The sequence below is a fragment of the Empidonax traillii genome, unplaced genomic scaffold, assembly GCF_003031625.1.
Source record: "Empidonax traillii isolate 1590-97213 ecotype Southwest subspecies unplaced genomic scaffold, ASM303162v1 scaffold86:size2944007, whole genome shotgun sequence".
Taxonomy (NCBI): Eukaryota; Metazoa; Chordata; class Aves; order Passeriformes; family Tyrannidae; genus Empidonax; species Empidonax traillii.
This window is the reverse complement of record NW_020955279.1, coordinates 2685946-2708892: the sequence shown is the minus strand read 5'-3', so window position 1 is coordinate 2708892 and position 22947 is coordinate 2685946. Positions and strand designations below refer to the sequence as shown.

The 22947-nt window shown below is 44.1% G+C and overlaps 1 protein-coding gene across 1 annotated transcript in view; it reads right to left on the bottom strand.

Annotated features, from left to right (window-relative positions):
* Positions 1-22947, bottom strand: part of NFATC2 (nuclear factor of activated T cells 2) — an 85025-nt gene that overhangs the window by 20801 nt on the left and 41277 nt on the right. Inside the window, exons 6-9 of the mRNA XM_027881287.1 lie at positions 22067-22207; positions 10504-10559; positions 9449-9575; positions 7205-7900 (exon numbers count right to left, since the gene is read on the bottom strand). Of these exons, the coding sequence (XP_027737088.1) occupies positions 7205-7900; positions 9449-9575; positions 10504-10559; positions 22067-22207 (1020 nt within the window). The remainder of the gene's footprint in view (positions 1-7204; positions 7901-9448; positions 9576-10503; positions 10560-22066; positions 22208-22947) is intronic.

Sequence of the window (22947 nt, the reverse complement as noted above, 5' to 3'; positions counted from 1 at the left end):
TATGATTTTGACTGAACTGAAAGAATTCCCGTGTAAAGCACCCAGTGTCACTCTTGGCTGGTAGAAAGACCAGTGATTCGTGTTCCTTACCTCCTGTACTTGCTCCTGTGACAGCTTTGCTCTGTCTCAGGCTTTGCCCCAAAAAATGAGTGCATCTAACAGACACACCTGACCTCAGTGACAGTGCATTGCCTGCCAGCAACCAACTGTTCACTTCTAGAAAGCACATACCATTCTTTGACATATGTAGCACGAAAGAAGTGAGTCTGTGGAAGTATAGAAAAAGAAAAGAGTAGCTCTGCCAATCCCTCCCTTGAGTGTAACATGTTTAACCATCTACAGCTTGGCCAGCGCTGCCTCAGCTCCTTCAGACCTGGACAAGAGCTTCACGTGCCTTTGGTACTCCCACTTCTGTGCTAGGGATGCAGCTGGGGGTCCTGGAAGTCTGGGATCCCCCAGGCAAGCCACAGTTTTACCAATTATTTTTTGCATCAGCTGGGCAAGTCCCTTAAAAGCTCTGATCCCACTTCATCCATCTGTGAGAGCTGGGGAAAAGCTTGTCCGCTTCTTTCTGCAGGGGAATAATTTTAATTCATTTCTCTGCACTGGATGAATAGTGTCACTGGGCTGAAAAATGTTATTGTTATTATCCCTTTAAATTGAAAGTGGATTGAAGGAATAAAAGTAAATGTATGGTCTATTTTGGCAGATGTCTTCCAACAGATGGGTGTCTATGGTCTTCTTTATAAGAGCTGTCTGCTGCTTGTGATTCAGACTGTCTAAGGAATGCCATGAGCTTGGAGTAAATGGACAGCAAGTCTGGGAAAGGACTTTATTGTGGTTTAGAAGCTTTCAATTCCCAACTGCACGAACAAGTTCTCTTTTTTTTTTTTTTTTTCAAGTAACTCTTTGCCAGTATTTCAAAACTATCACTGAAAATCGCTTGATGCCTTCCGAAAACCGAGCGCTTTCTGCTGATAACTGTCCGCTGGTCCAGCCTGCAAACAGGGACATGCTTTCCACCCAAAATCGCTGGAACTGGGGTTTCTTGTCCTAGTGCATCAGCTCCTGGTGGGACTGTGCCCATAGAGGCAGCGTCCACGTACCCATCCAGTGTGAGCCCTTGGCAGCTGTGCCCGTGGTCTCCTAATGGAGTCTGCATGTTCCTTTGAACAGGAAACGCTTTGTAACACAACTTGCCTCTGGGCACTTACTGCACCAATTAAAGATTCCTGAGCTCGAGAACAAAGAGGTGCCAGTGGAACTATGGTTTTAATCACTTGATTCATTTTCTTCCTTCCTCCGCTGCTGATTTTGGATGTATGGGTTTTTCTTTTTCTCGCTTTCTTTTTGGTTTGCATGTTTTCAGGCAGAGGGACAGTGGCTCAGAAAGGCTGCTGGGGAAAGGGCAGTCTTGAAACGGGGTTGGATTTGTCTGAATTTTTTAATATCTAATGGTTTCTAGAGGTGAAGAAGATCAGATGGAGCCAGCCATAACAATACAATTCTTAGATCTTATTCAGGTGTGCAAGTTTGGGTGTTTTTCTGAGACATTCATGTGAGTTTTTGTAACATGAATGAATTAAATGCTTAACCATTTTTGAGGGAAGGATAATATGATATCTTTTAGTAATGGTAAACTAAGGTACAGGGAAATTAAATACTTTGCTGAAAGACCAAACTCAGACCCAACCCAGACTTTCCTCCTGATATACTGATCTTTCTACTTCCTGCCAACAAACTACAGGTTTTTGGGAGCAGAACCACCTTTTTGTTCTCTTTCTATATTGCTTCTAGAAAAGCAAGACTGACATAAAACTGGGGCACACAGATCATAACACCACACAAACCTGCAACAGCAGTGAACCAAAAACAAAGCCTGTAGTGTACCCAAGGCATGCTGTAAGGTCCCAGCAGAGAACAGAAAATCTGTACTAATGTGAGTCAGAGCTTCAAGAATGAGTCTGATGAATACATAGATTTGCTGGAGTGTTTGAGCAGAATATTTTGGAGAGCATACAGGCTTCACTCTTAGTCAAACTCTGCCCGAGCAGAAGTGACCACACCTTCTATGAAAAGTAGTTCTAATTAAAAACAGAGTGTGGCTTTTTTGGATGCAAATTGTTGCTCGAACTGAACCCCAGCCCGTTTGCAACATTCAAATTCACTCCTATCTAAAACGCCAGGAAACAGGAACATTTCCCCCTCTGCCCTGTGTTGCTTTGCATGTGCACTCGTGATGAAAACAACTATAAACCAAACTAAAGCCACCATCTTCTGTGCTTTCTGGGGATGGAATCAATAATGTTTAGACAGAAGAGCAGTTTCTCCACAGCCAGGCTTGTGCAGCTCCACTGCTCCCGTGCGTGGAGGGCCCCAAACTGCCCTCCCGGTGCAGTGGAGGTTCCCTGGCCCAGGGAGATCCCCAGCTGCCACTAAGCTGACAGAGCTGGCTTTGTGCCACCTCCTCCATCCGCCGTGCAGGGGCTGGGGAGGGTGAGCAGGATGCTCAAAACGTGCCAGCACCCGAGATAGAGCCCCGAGGGCTGTGAGGGACCAAAGCCGGCAAAACGAGCTCAGTCCCCGACTGACACTCAGGGCTGACACAGTCAGTGGCTTTGCTCTAAGGATCCCCAGGAGACCAAGGATTTCCTGAGGATTCAGCCTACCCAGCCCTGTCCCTAACAGCTACTGGCCCAAGGAGAAAAGAGCTGGTCAGAAAAGAAAGCTTCTTGCTGAACATGAAGGACAGGAGGGATTTGAATTTCATTTCATGACACCTTGGGGACAGACTGTGGGTTTTCTTGTTGTTGAATGAAAGAACACGAAAAGAAAACGTAGGGATCTAACACACTCTGAGTGGTCTTGGATGAGACCCGTGGTCAGGGCAATGGTTACTGTGGTGGGGAGCAAAACTGCACAAATTAACCCACTGCTGGCAGCGATGGTGATTGAAAGTGCTGGTGATTTACAAGCACCAAATCACATACAGGAGCCCAAAATCACAGAGTACTGAGGTTTGAAAGGGACCTCTGGAGATCATCTAGTCCAACCCCCACTGCAGATCCATTTTCTAAAGAAATATCTGATATGTCTGAAATTTTCTGCGAAATACCTGAGCTCACTATTAAAACATCTCTGCTGATCATCAGCCTGATAAACCACCACAAGCATCTGCCTTGCTTTTTCTCCTCCCCAATAAGGATAACTGCTGCACCAAAAATAATTTAGAGCTGCTGTATCAAGCAGACAGTTCTGAGTGTCAGATGTGGTTAGATAGTTACTGTTTGAATAATGACAATCATTTTTCTTTGCAAAGTAAAAAGCAGGACAGCTGAACTGAAAAGAACTAAATCCAAGGCAGGCAAGTTGGTAACACTCAAGACAGGCTGCATTTCTATTATCTGCACATGGAATTGAGCCTTGTATATCTCTGTGTTGCAGATAGGGAACTGACACATGGCAGCTGAGCAGCTACACCAGGGATACAGAGGAATCCTCTGTCTCTGCAGCATGAGCATGGACAGTCCAGGGCACGACCAGTGCAAATAACTACATTTTTAAGTGGGTTTATGCTTTAAATAGTTCATCTGATTGCTCTGAAGGTCATGGGAGAACTAAGTTCTATTTGTCAACATATTTCTGTGGTTGTTTGGGTAACTTTTACCATTGTCGGTGGTTTTGGTTATGAATAATATTAAGATGAGGCCTCGGCTCAAATATGCTGATCACTCTCTCATCCTATGGCTTTCACTTGCATTTGAAGCTAATCACTCTTGTCAGCACTAACCTGGACACCCAATGCATCCTGAAGGGTCTCCTAAACATGGCCTATCTTCACTCCCAAAGTGAGCCTCTGAGGCAGAGGTGTGTAACAAAGGTTTCTCTGATGATTTTTCATGAATATTCCCTTCCTCTGGGGATTCTTTACACTATTTGATATCAAAAAGTTACAAATAAATATATATCTACTTTTTACAGAGAAATGTGGAGGCATATGGAGGACTATGCATATATATATATGTATGTGTGGCAATGCACTTGCATCAGTCCCTAATGGGTGCATATTCAAATCCAGCCTCTATGACCTGATAGCTGGAGCCTTCCTTCCAGTAACAACGTGGTTTGTAGTTCTGTTTGGGAGGGGGAAGTTGGGAAGTTGCAAGAGGGTTGCATGGGCTGGGTTAGACACCTCTTGCTCTGAGGTAGCACCAGCAGAAGAAAAAGAGGGGCAAGTTTCTCCCTCCAAGAAAGCACATGGCAGGTCTCTACACTCACAGTACCATCAGAAATGAGTAGTGATAATGTCATTAAGGCAGCCAGTATGGATGGTTCCAGCTCTGCAGCTCTGCACAAAGAGGTCCTTGCACATGGCAAAACCCACCTGAGAAGACAGGTAAATACTTGCCATCACCTGGCCTTGAGGACCACAATGTTTTGGCTGTGCTGCTGGTGCTAATTCAACCTCAAGAGCCTACAGCTCCTGCAGAGGTGGAAACAGCTCTCATCTTTACCAGGCAGGATGCAGACAGGTTATGTGTGCTGAGTGCCCAGTATTACGTGCCCTGTGGAGCAGTGAAGGCTCTGAGCACAACCAAACCATGATCTCAGGGAAGAGGACAAACGAAGAGAAGAAAATAATGACAGGTCCCACCAGCAGTGGCAGGAGGAAGTTGAAAGAGGTAAAGAGAAACGATAATTGTGTCATGCTGTGTCGTGTGTGATGTTTTTTTCTAATGGCTTCCAGGAGAGCTCAGAGACAGGCACGGCATGCCCACGCTTGGAGGCACCAGCTCCAGGAATGAGGAACTAACAGAGTGGGGCACGTCCCACGGCACTTAAGAAGCCTGTGGCAAAGCTCAGAATAGAAACAAAGTCCAGAACACCAAGTCTGTGTGTTAACCCTGAGGACAGTGGACAAGAGTCGATGAGAGGAGGTCACAACAGCAAAGGGATGAAAACTGGACTCTCAGCAGAAATATGGAGAAAGAAGAACAAAGAAGAGGGAGGGGGAAGATGGGGGAAGGGAAGAAGAGTGAAGGGAAGCGAGAGACACTGAGACAGTGATTGCCCAAGAGTCTGTGCAGCAGCAGAGGCAGCACAGCTGCTCATGCCAAGCCTGGCTGGGGAACCTTCATCTCAGTATCCTTCCGTGAAAACCCCAGCAAGACCTAACAGCTCACTTTATCTCAGAAGAGCTATCTGGATAAAAGGGATTTGAGGGTAAAGCCTCCATAATCCTTTGGGTTTGCTTTCTTTTAATACTATGAAGCACAAACCCAAACTTTCTAGTCAGGAAAAACATGGCTTTTGTTATGTTCTGAGTCACTTTTCCTCAGCAGCAAACAAGTGGCTTTTCAATTCAAGTCCTGAACATTTCAGAATGAAATGCTTTGCAAAGTCCTAAAGTAAATCCCAATTCTTCAAATCATATTTCCAGCTGATGTGAACTCACTGAGGTCAGCAAAGAGATGCCATGTGACCGATCTCCCCTGGCCTGACTTGGGTGGCATAATGGATAAACTGATCTCTAGTCAAAAGCATTTCAAGATGATCCAATCAGCCAAGCAGAAGCCTGAAATTTCACTATTAACTTGCTGCTGTTCTGCCTCATGTCTCTTCTTAGCACAGAGATTGAGTACATCCCTTGTGAGCTGTGCTGCAGTCAGATGTCACTGGCCCAATTCAAAATCAAGTGAAATTAATTTTGCAGTCCATTTGGGGAGTTCTTTTAAGGGGGAAAGACTTTGGCTTGGCTCTGAAGTCTGCTAGCTTTCACTTCAGAATTCTTTATTTTTTATTTATTTTACAAGGTTTGTACCAAGTATTTTTAGAAATGTGGAAGAATCTCTCAACTTCTCATATTAAAAGTGCCTTGAAGAACAGTGTTCAGTTTTCCTGTTAAAAATTCTATCTTGCTTTGTCATATGCCCAATTCCCTGAACAGGAGGTGGATCTCCTAGATGAAATTCACTCTTAAAACCCAATTCAACACTCTCCAGACAAGGGGACCAGTAAAAACACTGCAGATTTTACTGTGGTGGCACCAAAGCTATACCAGGCAAATTTTAAACACAGACAAAGAGAAAACCAGAGAAAACCATCCAAACTCTACTCTGCCCAGCAATGAAGACTGTACATGATACATCCACAGAGCACACTCAGTACCTAAACTGAAGAAAGTAAAACCTTCATGGGCACAATTTCACAACTCCAGGTGAGTAACTGCAGTAAAAATCCCAAACTTCCGTGTGCTTACAGCACACCAAGATGCACATCTACAAGATCAAGCCATGCCTGATCTGATTGCCCAGACTGGGAGTACAGCAGCAGTTACCATCTGTGACCATCAGGTCTGTACTTCCTACATAAGAACATCCAATATTAGCAGCAATATATCCAGCAACCTCACTCTGCTCCCACTAAAATCCATGTTGGGTTTATGACTACAGTGTCCAGCTGCACTATTAATTTTGCACTGATTTCCTTTTGCAAGGAACACCCTTTAATAAAAGAACCAATCAATCAGGTCATCAATAGCTGCCTACCTAACAATAAGCAGGGTATGTTCAAAGAAAGCTTTACTCCAACTTATATTCATTCCTAAGGGCTCAATCAGCTGGCTCACAACAAAGAAACAGCATTGTTTTACTTATCAATGTCCCACTGTTCATCTAGAACATCTGCAATAGTTTTGCCTGCAGCACTACCCCATTCATTACAGGCCTTGATAAACTGCTCAATGGGCTTTTTTTTTTTTTTTTTTGGTACAAAATGTACAAGAGCATTTTACAAAGTGGACTTTGCCCCGATATGAATAATTTAAAAAAAAAAATAATTTAAAAGTGCATTTCATTTCAGAGTCACCATTTTCCAAACCAACTTTTGGCAAATGGAAACAAAACGGCAACAGCTAAACCTGACAGCTCAGCCCATGGCACGAAGCAGATGGATTCTGCAGATCACTTGTTTTTTTGCTTGGTTGCCAAAGTGCATTGCCATTTACCAAAAATGCAGTTAATGAAAGACCCAATATAATAGAATACAAATACAGGATTCAAATAGGCTATGAGTAAACACCAAACATCCACACCCACCAGAAGCAGGCCACGCTGAGGAAACACGCTGAGGTGGGATTTAGAAGCTCTAAACTTGCTCCCTCCCTCCAGCAAACCAACTCATAAGAGAGAAGTGAGGCACTTACCATCGTCCAGGTAGGCTTGGTCCAGGTTCTGCTCCTGTTTGATGGTGACTCCCGCTGGCAGCACCTCTTTCTGGTCACTCCCTGGGGGTCCGTTTTTTGCCGCTCGCTGGCCTGAGGCCGCCTGCTGCTGAATCACCGTGGGGTACGAGCTCGGGCTTAACCTTTGGGCCTGACTGACCTGGGGCTGGCTGGATCTTGCAACGCTGGATGTAAAATTTTCACAGCACATGATGTGCTGAAACTCTTGGTGACTTCCACACCTCAGCTGCTGGTTGGTTGGAGAATAGTGAATCACGGGAGAAGACTGCTGGTTGCCTGGAGAGTGGTGGAGCACCGCTGGAGTTTGGCCTGGGGAACCTGCGTGCACCAGCACTGACCTGTGGGCATCTGAAATGGCAACTGGTGCAGCCATCAGGTTGGACTGCTGGTAGCTCAGCTGGCTGGGGCTCAGGCTCTTGCTCCTTTGGTAGATCACAGCGGCCGGGTTCTGCTGGTGGTATCGAGAATCAGGAGAGGAAAGGCCCGAGCGCAACTGCTGGCAAGGGGCCATAGTGGGCACAAGGCAGGAAGGGGACTCGGTGACCATTGTGTGCTGTGAATAGTAAGGCTGTGTTACTGTTCCCAGACCACTGTGTACTGTATTGCAGATTATGGCTGGATCATAGTCATCAATGGGCTCTGTTTTGATTGATGGTACTAGAACAAAGCATGCAAAGGACATTATTCGTAACGAGCTGGTGAGAAACAGAGAGGTTTTTCCTTGAACTAATTAGAGATTAAAGCCATTTACAAGATTTGCATGTGTGAACTCGTATCTCGCAGGCACCAAGTTTAATGCATCACGTATTTGCAATCACGGCAGAGTCTCTCTCAAAAACAGTCTGTACTAAGAGGTTCTTGAAAATCTTTAATGTACTAATTAACCACAAATTTCTAAAATTGGAAAATTCAATACTTCAGCTCATATTTTCATTCATTTAAGGGCCATTCTGGAACACATGCGAAATAAGAAGCCATACATGGGTGTTTCATGTAGTCCTTCCATCTCAAAGGAAGACTGAATAAACAGAAATCCTGTGACATGTAACTCCTCATTTTTCTGTCAAACTTTTAGATAGTGACCAAAGGCAGAGTTGAGCTATTTTAGAGCTTTTGTTTTATCTCCTTTACTGCATGTGATTTCCTCAGTGCTGAGAACTGAAGATCTTTCTGACATCATCTAAAAGACCAGGATTTAGTGGGAGTTGTGTGAATCTCGGTAGGATAAATGACAGTCCTCTACAGGCAAATTCTCACATTTCTAATGATTTTTTTTTTGTCAAATCTTCCCCAAAACTCACTACAGAAACACCATACAGTGGAAACCATGTCATGCAAAAGGATTGTTTTTTAGAATGATTCCTTCCCCTAAGTGGTCTATTTTAAGCATTGTATTGAGAGAGAAGTGTACTTCTCAATACTATTCCAAAGCAGAACAATTTAGCAACTATACAAAACCTTTATATTGGTGACTGGTTCATAAAATCAGGGAGAGGACCAAAGATTTTCAGGCTGGAGGAGACCAAAATAAGAATCAGAATGAATGTTTGCCTGTCCTTAGAGACAAGTCAAATTAAGACATCATTTGAAGCTTGCATAAAATCTGGTACTGTTATTTTATGCTTTCTGGTTTCCACAAACACAATACTCTGATTTTCTCAAACTATTTTTCTCTCAGCCAAAGCTGAGAAATTCTGGGAATCTCATTAGTAATCCTACTGCATTTATTGTGACATGGCTGACCAATTCCCAAGAGGAAAAACATCAGAAAAGCATTCATCTTTTTCTCCACCAGCCTCATTCTGAAGAATACATTTTGCTTGCCTTCCTCCATACCAAGGCCTTGTTTCCCAGATTTGATGTTATCTTACTGCTGGACACGTCGGCTGGGAAGGCAACACTCATGGTTTTCATAGGGGTCACACCATGTCACAGACCGAGTCTGTTCCCACTGAGGCTTTGGCAAACTTCCCTCAAGCGAATGGGGCACCATCAGCACCATTGCCAAGATAACTGTCACCTCAAGTTCATGGTAATTTCTGATCATAAATCAAATGCATCCTTCAAATCAAACAGTTGTTGAGCGCTTAGCTGAATTAAATCAGTAACATTTAGATCCTCCAATAGAGGATCAACAAAGCAGAAAATGAAATCTTGCTCATGAGAGCCAGGCAACAACTGGCCCTGTCCTTGATTGAGAATTACCTGGTTGGTAGGTAAAATGCTGGGGTTGGCTTCTTTTTCTTTTCCCATTGATGACATAGAAGTTCACCTTCACAGCTGTGCGGATGTGCTTGTTGCGGTACTCAGGTATTTCTACAAAAAGCATGCTCTGAAACAACAGAGGGTGACAGCAAAGAATTACCAACTGAGGCTGACTGGAGATGTCTGTGTGCATCTCCCCTTGCTACACATCCAGGCATAAAGGAAGAGAAATCTCCCCATTCATCCCTATAAGGGGCATGAGAATAAGAAAGGAAAAAAAAAGGGCAGATGGTGCAAGACAAAGATTTTTAGTACTGGCAAGCTGTTTTCTATGAACTGAATCCTCTCCAGCACTTGATGTTGTCCTGAACTTGGAAAGAGATGCCTCAGCTACAAATCAAACACACAAAATGGTGATAAAAGCAGCAGCACTGGTAATCACACTGGGCTTGTTAAACAAGTGTGCAACGCAGAATTCCCTCTTTTTGTCAGGATAAACTTAATCATTCTATAGGCTTTTCACTTATCCATATCCGGATCCCACTTCCATGGAAATTAGGAGCAAGTCTCCCGTTCCCTTCCGCCGGGGCAGGCATGGCCCTCGGCAGTGTCAGTGCAGCTCCTAAATGCACTGACTGACTACAGGAAGGTCCCATTAAGCAAAGTGAACAAAGAGGCTCATTCCCTTGAAAGATCAGTGTTCATTCGAAAAACTGTAGGACAAATCCTGTCCTGCAAAGAGCACGGCACCCAAGGCTTCCACGCAGGCAAAGGAAGCCAGGACAGCCAGCATCCTGCAGAGGGCTGGGCTGGTACAATAGAGGCTTCTGCAAGAGCACAAAATCCAGCAGTTATTCAATTTGCTGTGGGTTGCCGCTAAATGAATCGTTTCTTTTTGCAACACATCTACTGCCGGAGCATTTGACATTTGTTCATCCCAGCAGCAAGACTGCTGCTCTTTCTGCTTTTGAGACGCTCTTTCAAAGCTACCCCTTGAATACAACTTGCTCTCTGAGAAGCTCGAGGAGAGGACATCCAGCACTTTGCATACTTACAGGCTGGCTCTTATCTTTGTCCACTGTTGCCTCCATTTCCCAGATCTGCTGCCCATCTAGAAGAATATCACAATATTAATCTCACTGTAGTTTTATTTTTTTAAATCATAGAACTTGACTTAAAAGGAAAGGACACAAATTAAGGGCATCCACTTAGCAAAGCTCCCAAAATGGACTTAATTCCAAGCACCTTCCCAGTCCTAACCAAAAGCAACAGCATTTAATTTAAACACATCATCGAGTACTTCTCTTGCCAGGAAAAGGCCTAGTTACATATTAAAATTAAATGTTTATGTAGAAATTAGCCAAACTGAGCAATGAAATATTTAGCACAGGTGCAACACCTGTTTTTTACCAGACTTGAGTTCAGCCATCCTGACTGATGGAAGGCATTAGAAGGTCAGATAACTTGGTAATGGTCACTTTCTGCCATTTTAAGCCAAGACCACATGGTTTCCCATGGAATGCCAGTGACAGTCCTAGAAAGCACCAAATATTCACTGTACTCAGGGAAAAAAGCACTTCGTTGCATGTGTGACAGCCTCTGCCTCTGAACCACTGGAGCTCTTTCTGCTCTTAATCACATCCATGCAGCTCTTCTCCACTTTTAGCTCTACAAAATTGTATTTACAGTGGAAAATAAAATTTGTTTCCCTTATATTGAACCCCACCAAAGTAACCCCCGTGCCGTAAGAGTACATCAGCAGTAACAGGATATTCATACACAGACTGGGTGCTTCCTCTGGTTACAAATATTCCTTAAATCTACTTTCTCCCCAGAAACATTTTTTAGCAATGCTTTCCTTCTTATTTTATTTTTGTTTAGATTTTAATCTTTACCCCTTTGATTTTTATATTCCGTTGAGCCTTGTAGGCAAGCAATTTGCAGAAGAAAAATACTGATGTGGGGGGGAAAAAAATAAAAATTGCCTCATACCTTTCTGAAAGTTTGATTTTAGAATGACCAGGAGACACGTCTCCAAAGGCCCTGACGTGACTGGGAATAGGGCAGCCTGAGGCTGTGTTTGCTTTAGGGGGGAGGCAGCTCCAGGCATGTTTCTTTGGGGGTTCCCCAGGCTGCCTGCCCAGGCTGGGCAGGACAAGGGTGGAAGTCGCCTGAAAACAGTCCTTCTCACAGGACTTTTTATTTTTCCCAATTCTTGGAAGTTCTGCAAGAGCTGCTTTTGTCCTCTGTTATTTAAGTACTTCTGCTTCTGGCAAAAAGGGAAATGAAAGAGTATTTTTAAATGCATTTTGCATTTTTTCTGTTGTTTTCCCCTTTGTTCTGTGCTGGGCCCAGACAATGAGCTGACAGATGTGCCGGGCTCTCCAGGCGGCCTCAACCCAAGATGGGCTCAGCAGCTGCTCCACAGCCAGGACAGAGCCCTTGGGGGACCCTGCCTGCCCCAGCTCTGTGTCCCTCAGCCTGGGGTTCCTTCCCAGCGTGCCAGAACCTCACCTGTCCCAGCACCCCCCACCTGAGACACCTCTGCTGTGTTCTGGTCTCTGAGAACACACTGGGAATAGATGGGTTTTCCTTGAGGGCATCACCCACAGGGCGTCCCTTCCTCCTTTTGGATGGGCACGTGGATTGCAGTGGGCACCCAGTGCTGGCTGGGCCTCCTCACCCCAGTCCTTCCCAGTGGGCAAGTGGAGGCAGCTGAGGAACAGCTGGAAGTTTGGTTCCATCCATCAGTTGCCTGTGAGGAAGAGAGGGGGAGAGAGATCCCAGGCTTCCAGCTCCTCATGGTCAGAGCATCGTGCTGCAGGAGGAGACACTAAGAAACTCAGACTTTTTTCTTTTTTTTTTAAGTGTTTCAAGTTCCCCCCCAGTGAGTCAGTTGTGTTTTCTACACTAACACATGGACGACTGGCCCCAGAGCCAGGATGGCCTAAGCTGTGTCACTGGAGCCAGCAAGGCTCTCAGCCCCACATCCCAAGGGACCTCTGTGCAAAGGGATGGAAAATATTCCACTATTTATTGTAATTTAACATAAGCATTCACTTTGGCCACTGCTCTGGGCTATTGCATGTTCAGTCTATACCCCTGTTAATGCATCTTATTGCTGTTGAGGCAGCAAACATGTCAGGGACGGGAGAAGCCAAAATACCAAGGGTTTAATCCAGCAAATACTTGTCTGGATGACAAGGCAGTAAATACTCAGTGGGGGGATTCCTCTTCTAGGTGACTTTTGCAAAAAGAAACCACCATAGTGTGTTAAGGAACATCCCCAGGCTCCAGGAAAAGAAACCCAAAGTGCAAGTTTTTATAGTCCTCTGAGGAAAAGAGGAGGGAAAAGGAAATACATATGTCATTAAATATGAGCTCTGATAGAGACACACATCAGAGCTGCCTCTGCAAAGCAATATGAAGATGTCCTGACAAGAAGGACAGCCAAGAAGAACTATCTGACATTGGTTTTGCTCCAGGCAGAATGTTTTCATCTTTGTTTCTGTACTGCTAAATTCAAACAGTCTGCACAGATACAACAGCACTAACTTCACAAAGAAGGTGGAAATCAAAAGGATTTGTTGGTCCAAAATGCATAAACTAAAGTAGAAAGGGGCCTCTAAGTCATCTGCCATATTCCAGAGGCCTGTGAAGCACATGCAACCACAACACAGTGGACTTGATTTAGTAACTGAGCCACTGAAATTGCACCAAAAGCTAATGAAGCCAATCATACAAACCAAATGATGTTTAGGCTGAGTCCAAAGTCTGTGAGGATCAAGAGTAAGAATAAGTCTAACCAAACAAGAAATAAATGTATTCGGGGTTATCATTCTAACAATGATAGATGTTTCTGTTTGGATATATTTTCATACTGGTGGCAGCTAAACAGGTTTCTCACAAATCTGTCAGCAACAGCAATTCCTGTTCTTTGAGCACTGAAGCCCTGTTGAATTTAACCACTCTGCAGTTCGCTCCCTGACCTTTATGCTTAAATATGATGATGTGGCTCCATCTGTCTCACTGCTTCACTTTAGCTCGAGACAATCAATATTTGCTTTTCCTTTAACCACTCTGGATACACACATTATGGTGAGCTTTTGGTAGAAGGATGAGGGAGGCTGTGAATAAAACGAAAAATACAACTGCTTTCAGAAATCCCTCTCTAACACATTCTTTTTTGCTGGTAATGAAAAGAAAACTTTTGATTATGCATACTCAGGGAGTTAACTGAGAGCAGAAGGAATAAACTGAGAAGTCCAAGGAACACCTGAGGAAATTTTGAACAGAGAAAACTTGCACTAAACTGTCAACAGATCATCTTCAGAATGTGCAGAAATCAGAATATTCTTAGAAGGAAATTAAAGTGGATGTCTGAAGAAAGTTATCTGCAAAAACGGGATTCTTATTGTAAAAGTCATAATGCTGATGTGATGGTAGAGCACAGCCCCCAGTCCAAAACATGTGTCAGAGCTTGGGTACGCTGTGGTGGGCTCTTCTCCCCAGTGCCAGTGTCACAACTCAGGTGGTGCCTCAGCACCACAGACAGATTCAGCTTTGAGCAGGAGGTTGTGCTTAACGACCTCCCAAGGTCCCTTCTGGCCTCAGTGACCCTGTAATTCTGTCATGCCACAAACAGGACAAACGACTGGTTCCCTCCTGCTTGGAAACCGAGAAGATCAAACCCCAGCCTGACTAATAATTTAATCTAAAGTCTACAAGTACAGATAGCTGTTTATTGCTATAATTAAACCTGCTTCAACAACAGACAGGGAAGAAAACGGCAAAAGAGCAATAGCACCATTTTTGCTGAAATACTGTAAGAGCACAAGCACAGAAATACAGAGAAAATGTGCTCAGCAAGTCACAATCAGTGCTGGGCTGCCCCAACACCAGCCAGGGCACTGCAGGGATGTCCTGGGACATGCCTGGATCACACAAGAGTTTGGTGTCATGTCCACGTGTGTGGCGTCTTTCAAATTCTACCTCCGCTATGGAGAATTCAATCTGCGCCTCTGGAAAGAACAGCAGTTCCATTAAAGACAATAAACTATTTCTGGATGTAGACCCTGAGGTCTTACCAGCCATGGCTGCCTCGTGCAGTATTTTCACTGTTGTGGTTCCCTGCTCATTTAATGGTTTGTCTTAGTTGGCAAGTTTTTAACACCACAGGTCAGTGAAATGTTCAGGAAATAGAGATTTTTGTGCTGCTTCAGGGCTATGAGACTTAGCATTAAACCCTGATGAGAGATCTGATTGTGTCAGCACTCTTTGGAGGAATGAATGAGTTGTTGGAAGAAAGTAATTCTACCCTTTCTAACTCAAACTGTGATCATACCAAAAGTCTTGCTTCAAACTGGGGAAAATCAAAATGTCAGCCTGCATTAGGAACATTTGGGGTGATTCTCTGCAGTCCCTTATAGGCCCTTTTTTAATTAGCCAATTAAAGGTTTTCTGAACCAGTTACAGCCTTTACACATTATTCACGACCCCTTACTCATGACTTTGGGGTCAGTAACTAGCAGAGAAACAAACTTACTGCTTTATTTGAACAAGCATGACTGATGGACTGAGAGGTTCAGGAAATTTTCTGTGCAGTTCTCTCCAGTTGAAGACTAAATATACTATTGTGCTGATTCTGTATGGGATTCTATGCCTGCATATGATTTTAGGCCTGAAAACGTACACTGATTTTCCGTCAAGCATTACACAAATTACTCAATGAACAACCTGTTACCTTTCTCCCAGGCAGCAAACCATGCTAGTTCCCCAAGGAAACTGAGCCCAGTAACTGCTGGGACAGTTGCTCCAAATACACATTGTATTTCTTGGAAGGTCTTCCAAAAAAGCACAACAATTATCTCTGTCAGCTTTTATCACTAGATGACAGACATCTCTGGAAAACAGACAAGGTTTTTCAGAGTCACTCCAAGAACAAAAGAAAGAGCAATGAATGCTTTCCAGCCAAAGAGACACCACTCTGGGATGTGGAAACCTTACGGGCAGGGAACGCTCACTCAACATCTCTGCTGCCCTTTCAGGGACAAAATCTGATTTCAGCTGGGAGGTTTTTCTGCTCCATGTCAGTGCAAGGTTGCTCAGCATCTGGTTCTAAGCAGTTGTCTCCTTCTAAGCCATTACCTCAGAATAATTTTCAAACTTTACAGCAAACATGGCACGAATGTATTTAGAACTCGCAAAAAGTAGAACTACTGATTTTTTTCTGAGCTTCATTTTTCTTTCTGAAGCAAGACTGCCCACTGCAGTTAATGGAGCTCTGTTTATTATGAGCAGAGCCCAGTGCCTTCATTTCACATAAGTTTGAGTCACCAAGGCCAAAGATACAAGTCAAGGTCTGGGAGGTAAAAGGGCAGTGGATTAGTCATCCACCATCCAGCCCAGCCCCAAATCTGACATTTTGCACAGTGAGAACAAGTCTAGAGGAGATTTCTCCCCATCTATTGTTGAGGAATTCAACTGACATTAAAATAAAACATAAATACAGTAGTTGAACTGTGAAGCAGCAGGAACAGTATTTCATTCCAGAGCTCTTCCAAACGATTCCGTATGCCAATTCATCAGAATAGATTTGTTGTTTTTTTTAAGATTATAAGTGTGTGTTTGTGTGTGTGTGTGTGTATGTGTGTATAAATTATTAAACAAAAGCTTCTCTCAAAATAAAACCACTGGGAACCTCCATGTAATAAAATGAGTCACACCAGGATGCGATGACTAAGTGGGAGAACAGGGAATTCCACTCCCCATGCCAGCTTTCTTGATGATCAATTTTCTGTCAACAGGTGATGGGAGCTTGTCTCTCTGCCTTTTGTTTATACCAAGAATTATTTATTTTTTAATATTCTTCCTAAACAATTAAGCTGAATAATCAGGACCAGGCAATCTTCCATCAGGCGCCCCCATAGTAAACAGCGAGCCAGGGAATCCAGGCCAGTAGTGGCTGCCTGTGTTAATAAGGATTTACCAGCTGTAAAATTCCAAAATCTTGTGTCATACTAGGAAACCCTCCAAAACACTGGATTCCACCCTGTCTCGCTGAGTCTCTCACAGCTATGGCAACTCCGTTTCTGCAGCCACACTCTCTTGCATTTTTGTGTGTGTGATCCTTAGATTTTTTCCTGTTTTGCAGTGTTTTTCTGGGATCCCCAGTTAGACGTCTGATGATTGTCCCCGTGGGATTACAAGAACACCTGGGGCAGGCAACACATTTCATCCAGGAGGGAAACCTTTGGGTAGAAAGGTTTGTTGGCTTTTAGCAGCTATAACAGCAAGGAAAAGCAAAAGGCGCCCCATTTACCCTGAAACTTTCAAATTTGCACAGCAAAACCAGGCAAACTCTAATCCTGATTAACACTTGTTGCTCTTCAGTCTTCACAAACGGTGGGATTTGCTAAGACACCTCCTTTTTCTGCATAGAAAGATCAGAAAAGAGACTCAAAGAGAACAAAACCACCCTGATCCTCCCCGCTTCTGACACCTTTTTGCAGAGAGAATTCCCAAGCCTTGAGTCACTTTGCTGCTGCCTTACTGCGGTGCACTGAGGAGGGAGATGAACCTGGAAGGTGACACCTCCAGCTAATGCAAAAATCAGGTGGAATTCCTGACAGAGACATCTGTAATTTATTCCCCCAGTCCTCCCCGTCACCCTGCAGGTTTAGGGTGGATGGGATATGCATCCAGCTTTACATGCTGGACTCCAGCCACAGACTGAGTGGAACAGGGAACGTGCTCTTTCAAAACTATCAGGGAAATAGCAAGATAACAAATTTATTTCATATACTTTCTACAGACCCTCACATATTGCAAATAAATTGAACCATTTAAGATTACAGTACCACACTCAGTTTTGCTAACTCTGTAAAAATCTTTGTGCTTTTTCCCCCTAGCATTTCCCATTAAAAAATCCAAACAATAGTTCAGTTTTTTTCCCCAGATGCTGGATTTTTATCTCAGGATAAGATGCCTTTCAAACCTACGTGCATGCTCAGCAGTGGATTGCATCTATCACTGCATTATTAGCCTTGTTCTAAGATATGTCCTGCTCCTCTTACTTCTCCTTAAGTTCATTAATTTAGAAATCAGTACTTGCATTCAATATTTAAAGTTGCTATCCGGTCAAATAGAAAACCCTCTTTTGGATTGACCTGGAGGAAAAAAATGAAAATTTTCTTAAAAAGTTTTGTTTTTTTTTTAATCTTTAATTTGCCTGAGAAAATTGCACCATTAATTTTGCATTATTAAGTCCACAGACTTAAATGTTGCAAATACTTTGCTGTTTTCTGCATTCCTCATGAGTTTTTGGATCATTCATGAAACTGTCAGACCACAAACAGGGATTCTTTTCCCTGGTTGGGGCATGGTGAGGAATTTCAGACTGGACACAGAAAAGGGGAATATTGCTGTAGGCATTGTTAGAATTTCCTTTCACCTCTCCCACAAATGACATGACCGTCAGCCCTGGCTCCTCACTACCATCAAAACCAATACACAAGCTACCTTCTATTCACATTATACATTCCATGATGCCATCCCACCACAGTTTTCTAGAGTGAATTGCCCTGAATCCATCTACGGTGGATGCTGGAATCCACTGGCACATGCTCCATGGTTTGTTTCTAGGGTATGGAGGCAGGTGCGTTTTGTGCAGATGAAACCTCAACTCACCACAGACACACTGAACATCATGGTCCTGATCCTGCCCTGTGGTGAGCTTGCCTGAAACCAGCAGACATGCAAGCACCACTGCTTGAATCTAGAGCTGGAAAGATTTATTTTGTCACAGGGACTTTGAACATCCATTCTTCAGGGGCCTTGGCAGTTGCATCAGTTCAAAGGGCACAGAGAGCACCACCTCCTCTCCCTGCACTGCGTGGATGGACTGAAAGATTTATGGTGGATCCCCTCCAAGGATGGACGCTCTGTTTGGGTTGTTCCTCCACCACCCACATTGTCCTAGCGATGATTCACGATGTCCATGTGGCCACCAGAAGAGTTTGGCAGGGGAAACCACAGTCCATTTGCACTTCTCTCCCAGAGAAACACAAAACTCCCCTATCACTGACAGCAGAGCAGCAGTAACCAGTACACAAATGGGAGTAAACACAATGCAACCAACATCTGACTTGCAAATTATGACATGACAATTAAAATAAATACAAGGGGGAATTCCAAATCTTTTCTTTTTTTAACTGCACTGTAAGGTCTGGGCCCCAACCAAACACTGACACCCCTGACCTTCCACATATTCCAAATCCTTGATAGCTCTAGGACTGCTTTTCAAGCTCTCTCTTTCCGATCAAAATTAAAGGAACACATGCACTTCAAAAATTGCTATTTGTACAATCTAATCTAATTGCTTCTCCTGACCTATTTTTTTTTTTTAAGCTGGGCTGAGTTATACGTCTCCGAGTTCAGATCCTAAAACTCCTTCAGCCAAACTCTGCTTTTGTGCGCTGGACTTATCAAATTTATGAGCTGCCCTGGCTTACAGCAGCTACAGATTACAATCTTTCATCAGGAAGAGATAAACTTCAAAAGAGTTTAAAAACCAATCTACGTCTTACGTGTTGATAAACCTTATCATTACGAAAATTAACGCTATTTACGCACCAGGCATTTCAAACACAAGCCCTCTGTCCCCCCCCTCCAAGAGCACTGAGCTCCAGCCCCTTCACTTCACTTCCTGCTGCCATTTCCTGTCGCGAGCCCAAAATGAGCGACTTTCACAGCCTTGTCCCTGGTGAACTCGGTGCCACAGCCTGCAGTTCGCGTGACACCAGGCAGTTATTTTCAGAAGGACATCCTGGCACAATCTGGGGGAATAGTCCTTATTTTCCCAGTATTTCTAAGGAAAAATATACGTCTCCATAGTTCTATGAAACAGAGAAATAAAAGCTGCTCATTATTGTTCTCAGAAGCTCGTTGTATTTCAGTCACAGTTATGAGCAGCTCTACGTCCCTCCTGCGTTGCAAGTGGTGAGTGAAGAATTGTCTACAAGATCCAGGGGAAATGGAAATAGGTTTTGAGTGTTCCCCTGAGGGATGAAACCTAATTTACAATTGTGATCTCCACCTGTAGTTTCCTCGGTCTTGTAAGGTGACTGATTGCTGCTTCTCAGCACCCACCTTACTGCAGACACTGATCCAGATTCAAGATGCACCCTGATTTTGGAGGCTATGAAACAATTAACAGCAGAATACCTCGTTGCACAAAGATTTTGCACAAAGGATTTTGGGGAGAAAAACAGTCTTGCTGCTCTCATCTTAAACGTTGGACTCACAAGACTAACCTTGTGAGAGCTCTATGGAGTACGACCTGATGAAAGCTATTAGATGGTTACCCACACTACTGCTCTCACCCTTGTTGCCAACAAAGCTAAATCTGGTGGCAAAAGTGGCAAATCCAGTACCACTTGCTAGCACAGACAAGGCTTGTGAGCTGTTAAAATGAAACTCAAAGAAAACCAAGCTCCCCCTGCAAGCTTGTTGCATCTTCCTGCCTCAAGAAAGGTGTGATTCTTTCACAGGCTCCCCGGGGCAGCGCCGCGCTCGGGAAGAGCCGCGACAATGAGAGGGTCACGCCAGCGATGTGCTCTCCACCCACAGGGATGTTTATTGTGGCTTGTTCTGCTTCTGAGCAGCTCATCAGCGCTTTCTGCAAGGTGCAGATGGGTCTGCAGCGAGCGAGCTGCCTGAGGTGAGTGCAGGATCCACCTCCTTCCACCCATAGACTTCGAATCGATAAGTCGGGCTGCACAACTGGGCTCCTTGTTCTGTGCTCATGCAGCACAACACAGTGGCAACTAGGCATGGCCTCATAGTGATATCTAGAACTGTATACAGTGTATAATGAAGGAGGCTGAAAGTCACAGGTGCATGATATCCTAACTTTCAGGCAGGCTGGGACAATTATCAGGCTGGCTGAATTCTCAGTAGGGTGCAGTCAGCCCTGCATGATCTGCATATCCAGTTGAGCTTCTTAACCTTCTCACTTTAAGATATGCCTATTAAATAAAGCAATCTTCATTTAAAAGCACTTTAGGGCATCTCTGTAAGAGGTGTTGCTGCATTATGGAGCAGAGCACAGACACACAGAGAACTGGCTCAGCATGGGGCAGAGTCCCCAGATAACCCACTGCAAACCACACTGACTTCTGATTCACATCCAAGACTTGCCTTTGGACCTCCCATCCTCTAAATTCCCCTTCTGCCAATCACATATTCAAAGTCCAGCAGACTGAGACTGCCTGCAGAGACTGAGGGGTGGCAGGGCAGGCAGGATATGGAACACCAGCAAGCAAATCCCTGCTCCAGACTGGGCACAACTGCTGGGATAAGTCATGGCTCTCCCCTACCAGGAGGTAAAAAAAGAAGAAAAAAACCCACAGTTTCCCCAGCAGTGAAGAAAAGCTTTAGATTTAGTGTGTGGAAAATGTTGTTGTTCTTTTCACTTTCTAACATCTATTCCAGCCAGAGCCTTCTCTGCTCTTATATGGAAATAGGGGCAGGGCTTTTTGGATGTTTCCTCGAAATGGCATTAAGAGCTCCCTCCTTTGAGTGTATCATCTCCTTTAGTTACTGCAAAAAATTCTTGGGACAGGTACCGTCGTGGGTTGCCAAGCATGTTCCCATGCACCTTCACAATTCGCTGACATCGGTGGAACAGTGGCAGCACAGTGGGAAGGAATTAATACATGGGCTTGAAAGGAAACACACTGTGCCAGAAAAACTCCTCTGACTGCACAGGCTCATCTGAACCTTCACATTTCTTCAGAGCCTCTCATACCTGCTGTAAAATAGCCTGGCTTGCTGGTGGTGTGAGGAGGAGCTGGGACCCACAGAATGGTTATTTTCCTCCCAGGTCACCAACTGATGCCCACATACATTCACTTTTGGCTCAACTCCTACTTTTTACCAAAGGCATTACCCCACAGATCATGCACATGTAGTTCTCGTGGGTGATGCAATTTCTTAAACCCCTGCAAATCACTGCATTAAGCTCCCTCTGCCTCAGCTTATCAACAGAAATCCTGGGAGCAACAAGTTTTCTTAACAGCACAAAGTTTACAATGAAAAATATGGAAGATGAAGTGAAGCATTCTTGTATTTCACTGTGTATGTAAAAATAATGTCACTTTGATATAAAAATATACATTACGTATATTACACATAGTGTATATTATGTATAGTACATGTAATAATATAATATACATTATTTTATCTCCACAGACATCTAAAGGGAAGAATCTCTGCCTGTAGTTCACATCAACACAAAATGTTCATTTCAATTATGATTTCTACAGTAGCATTCACTAAGCATGAGATTGAACAAGCACAGAGGAGCATGTAATGGTCACCTCATTTCTTTGATAACATATCCTGTTCCTGCTGATTCCCAATGCCTGCATTCTAGTGAGCCAGCAACACAAATATTTGCTCCCAACTCTAATTTTACTCACGCGGTTTTACTTACATGAACTTGAATGAGATTACTCACTTGAGTAGGGTTAATCATCAGCACAAATCTTACAACGAGACTTGGTATTACAGATTTGCCTTATCCCATTAGGGAAAGTTAGAAAAGAACTGCCTTACCTGATGTTTTTTCTGTGAACACCACCTTGGACTCTGCTGTGAAATTCTGCCCAGTCAGGATCATCTGTTGTCCTCCATAAACAGAGCAGCTGTCAATGTCTTGTCTTTCAACCATTGGAAGCTCATGAGCAGACCTTTGGGCTGTGGACAAATTGCAAACATGAATGAAACCAACTCTATTTTACCAGGACTTTCCAAATCTTCCCAGAACTATCCACAGATCGATCTTGTCATCGTTACCATCCACTGACTGCCAAGGCAGCTTCTCCAGGGTGCTAAATTTAGGTCGGAGAGGGAAAAATAAACTTACTCAAGGCATTTTATTTGGAAACATTCAGGAGTTGGCTGCAGCGGTTCAGCTGTGCTGGCCCTACTCCTTGTCCTTGAGAAAGGACAGCTTGGATGAATGAGCTGAAACTTGCCCATGTCTATTTCCAAGTAAATGGCCAAATTTTCAAGTGCAGGCACACTACAGCCCTGGAGCCCAAAAATTCCACCTGCGGAGAGGATTCCACTGAATAACACTGAATTCCTTCAGAGAGAAAAAAAAATGAGCCTTTTCTACAAATTCCCACTGCCTCCCACAGAACAGGGGCAATGCTGGGCCTGGCACAGGGTGCTTGCCAACAGAACCCGTCTCCATGTGCAGGTACTGAGCCCTCTGCACACAAGAGGGACAACAGCAGAGCCACGTATCAGAGCAGGGGAGTCACCCCGGGACTGCTGCAGCCCAGGATTTTTGGAAGCATGTTGTGCAGAAGCCTGAACATCTGAGCAGCAGGGCCCCGTGTTGCAGACTGAGTTTGATTACAAAAGGCAAGGGAAGAAAAGGTAGGGTGGGATCCAGATGGGCACACACGTCATGAAGGCTTTCTAAGGTC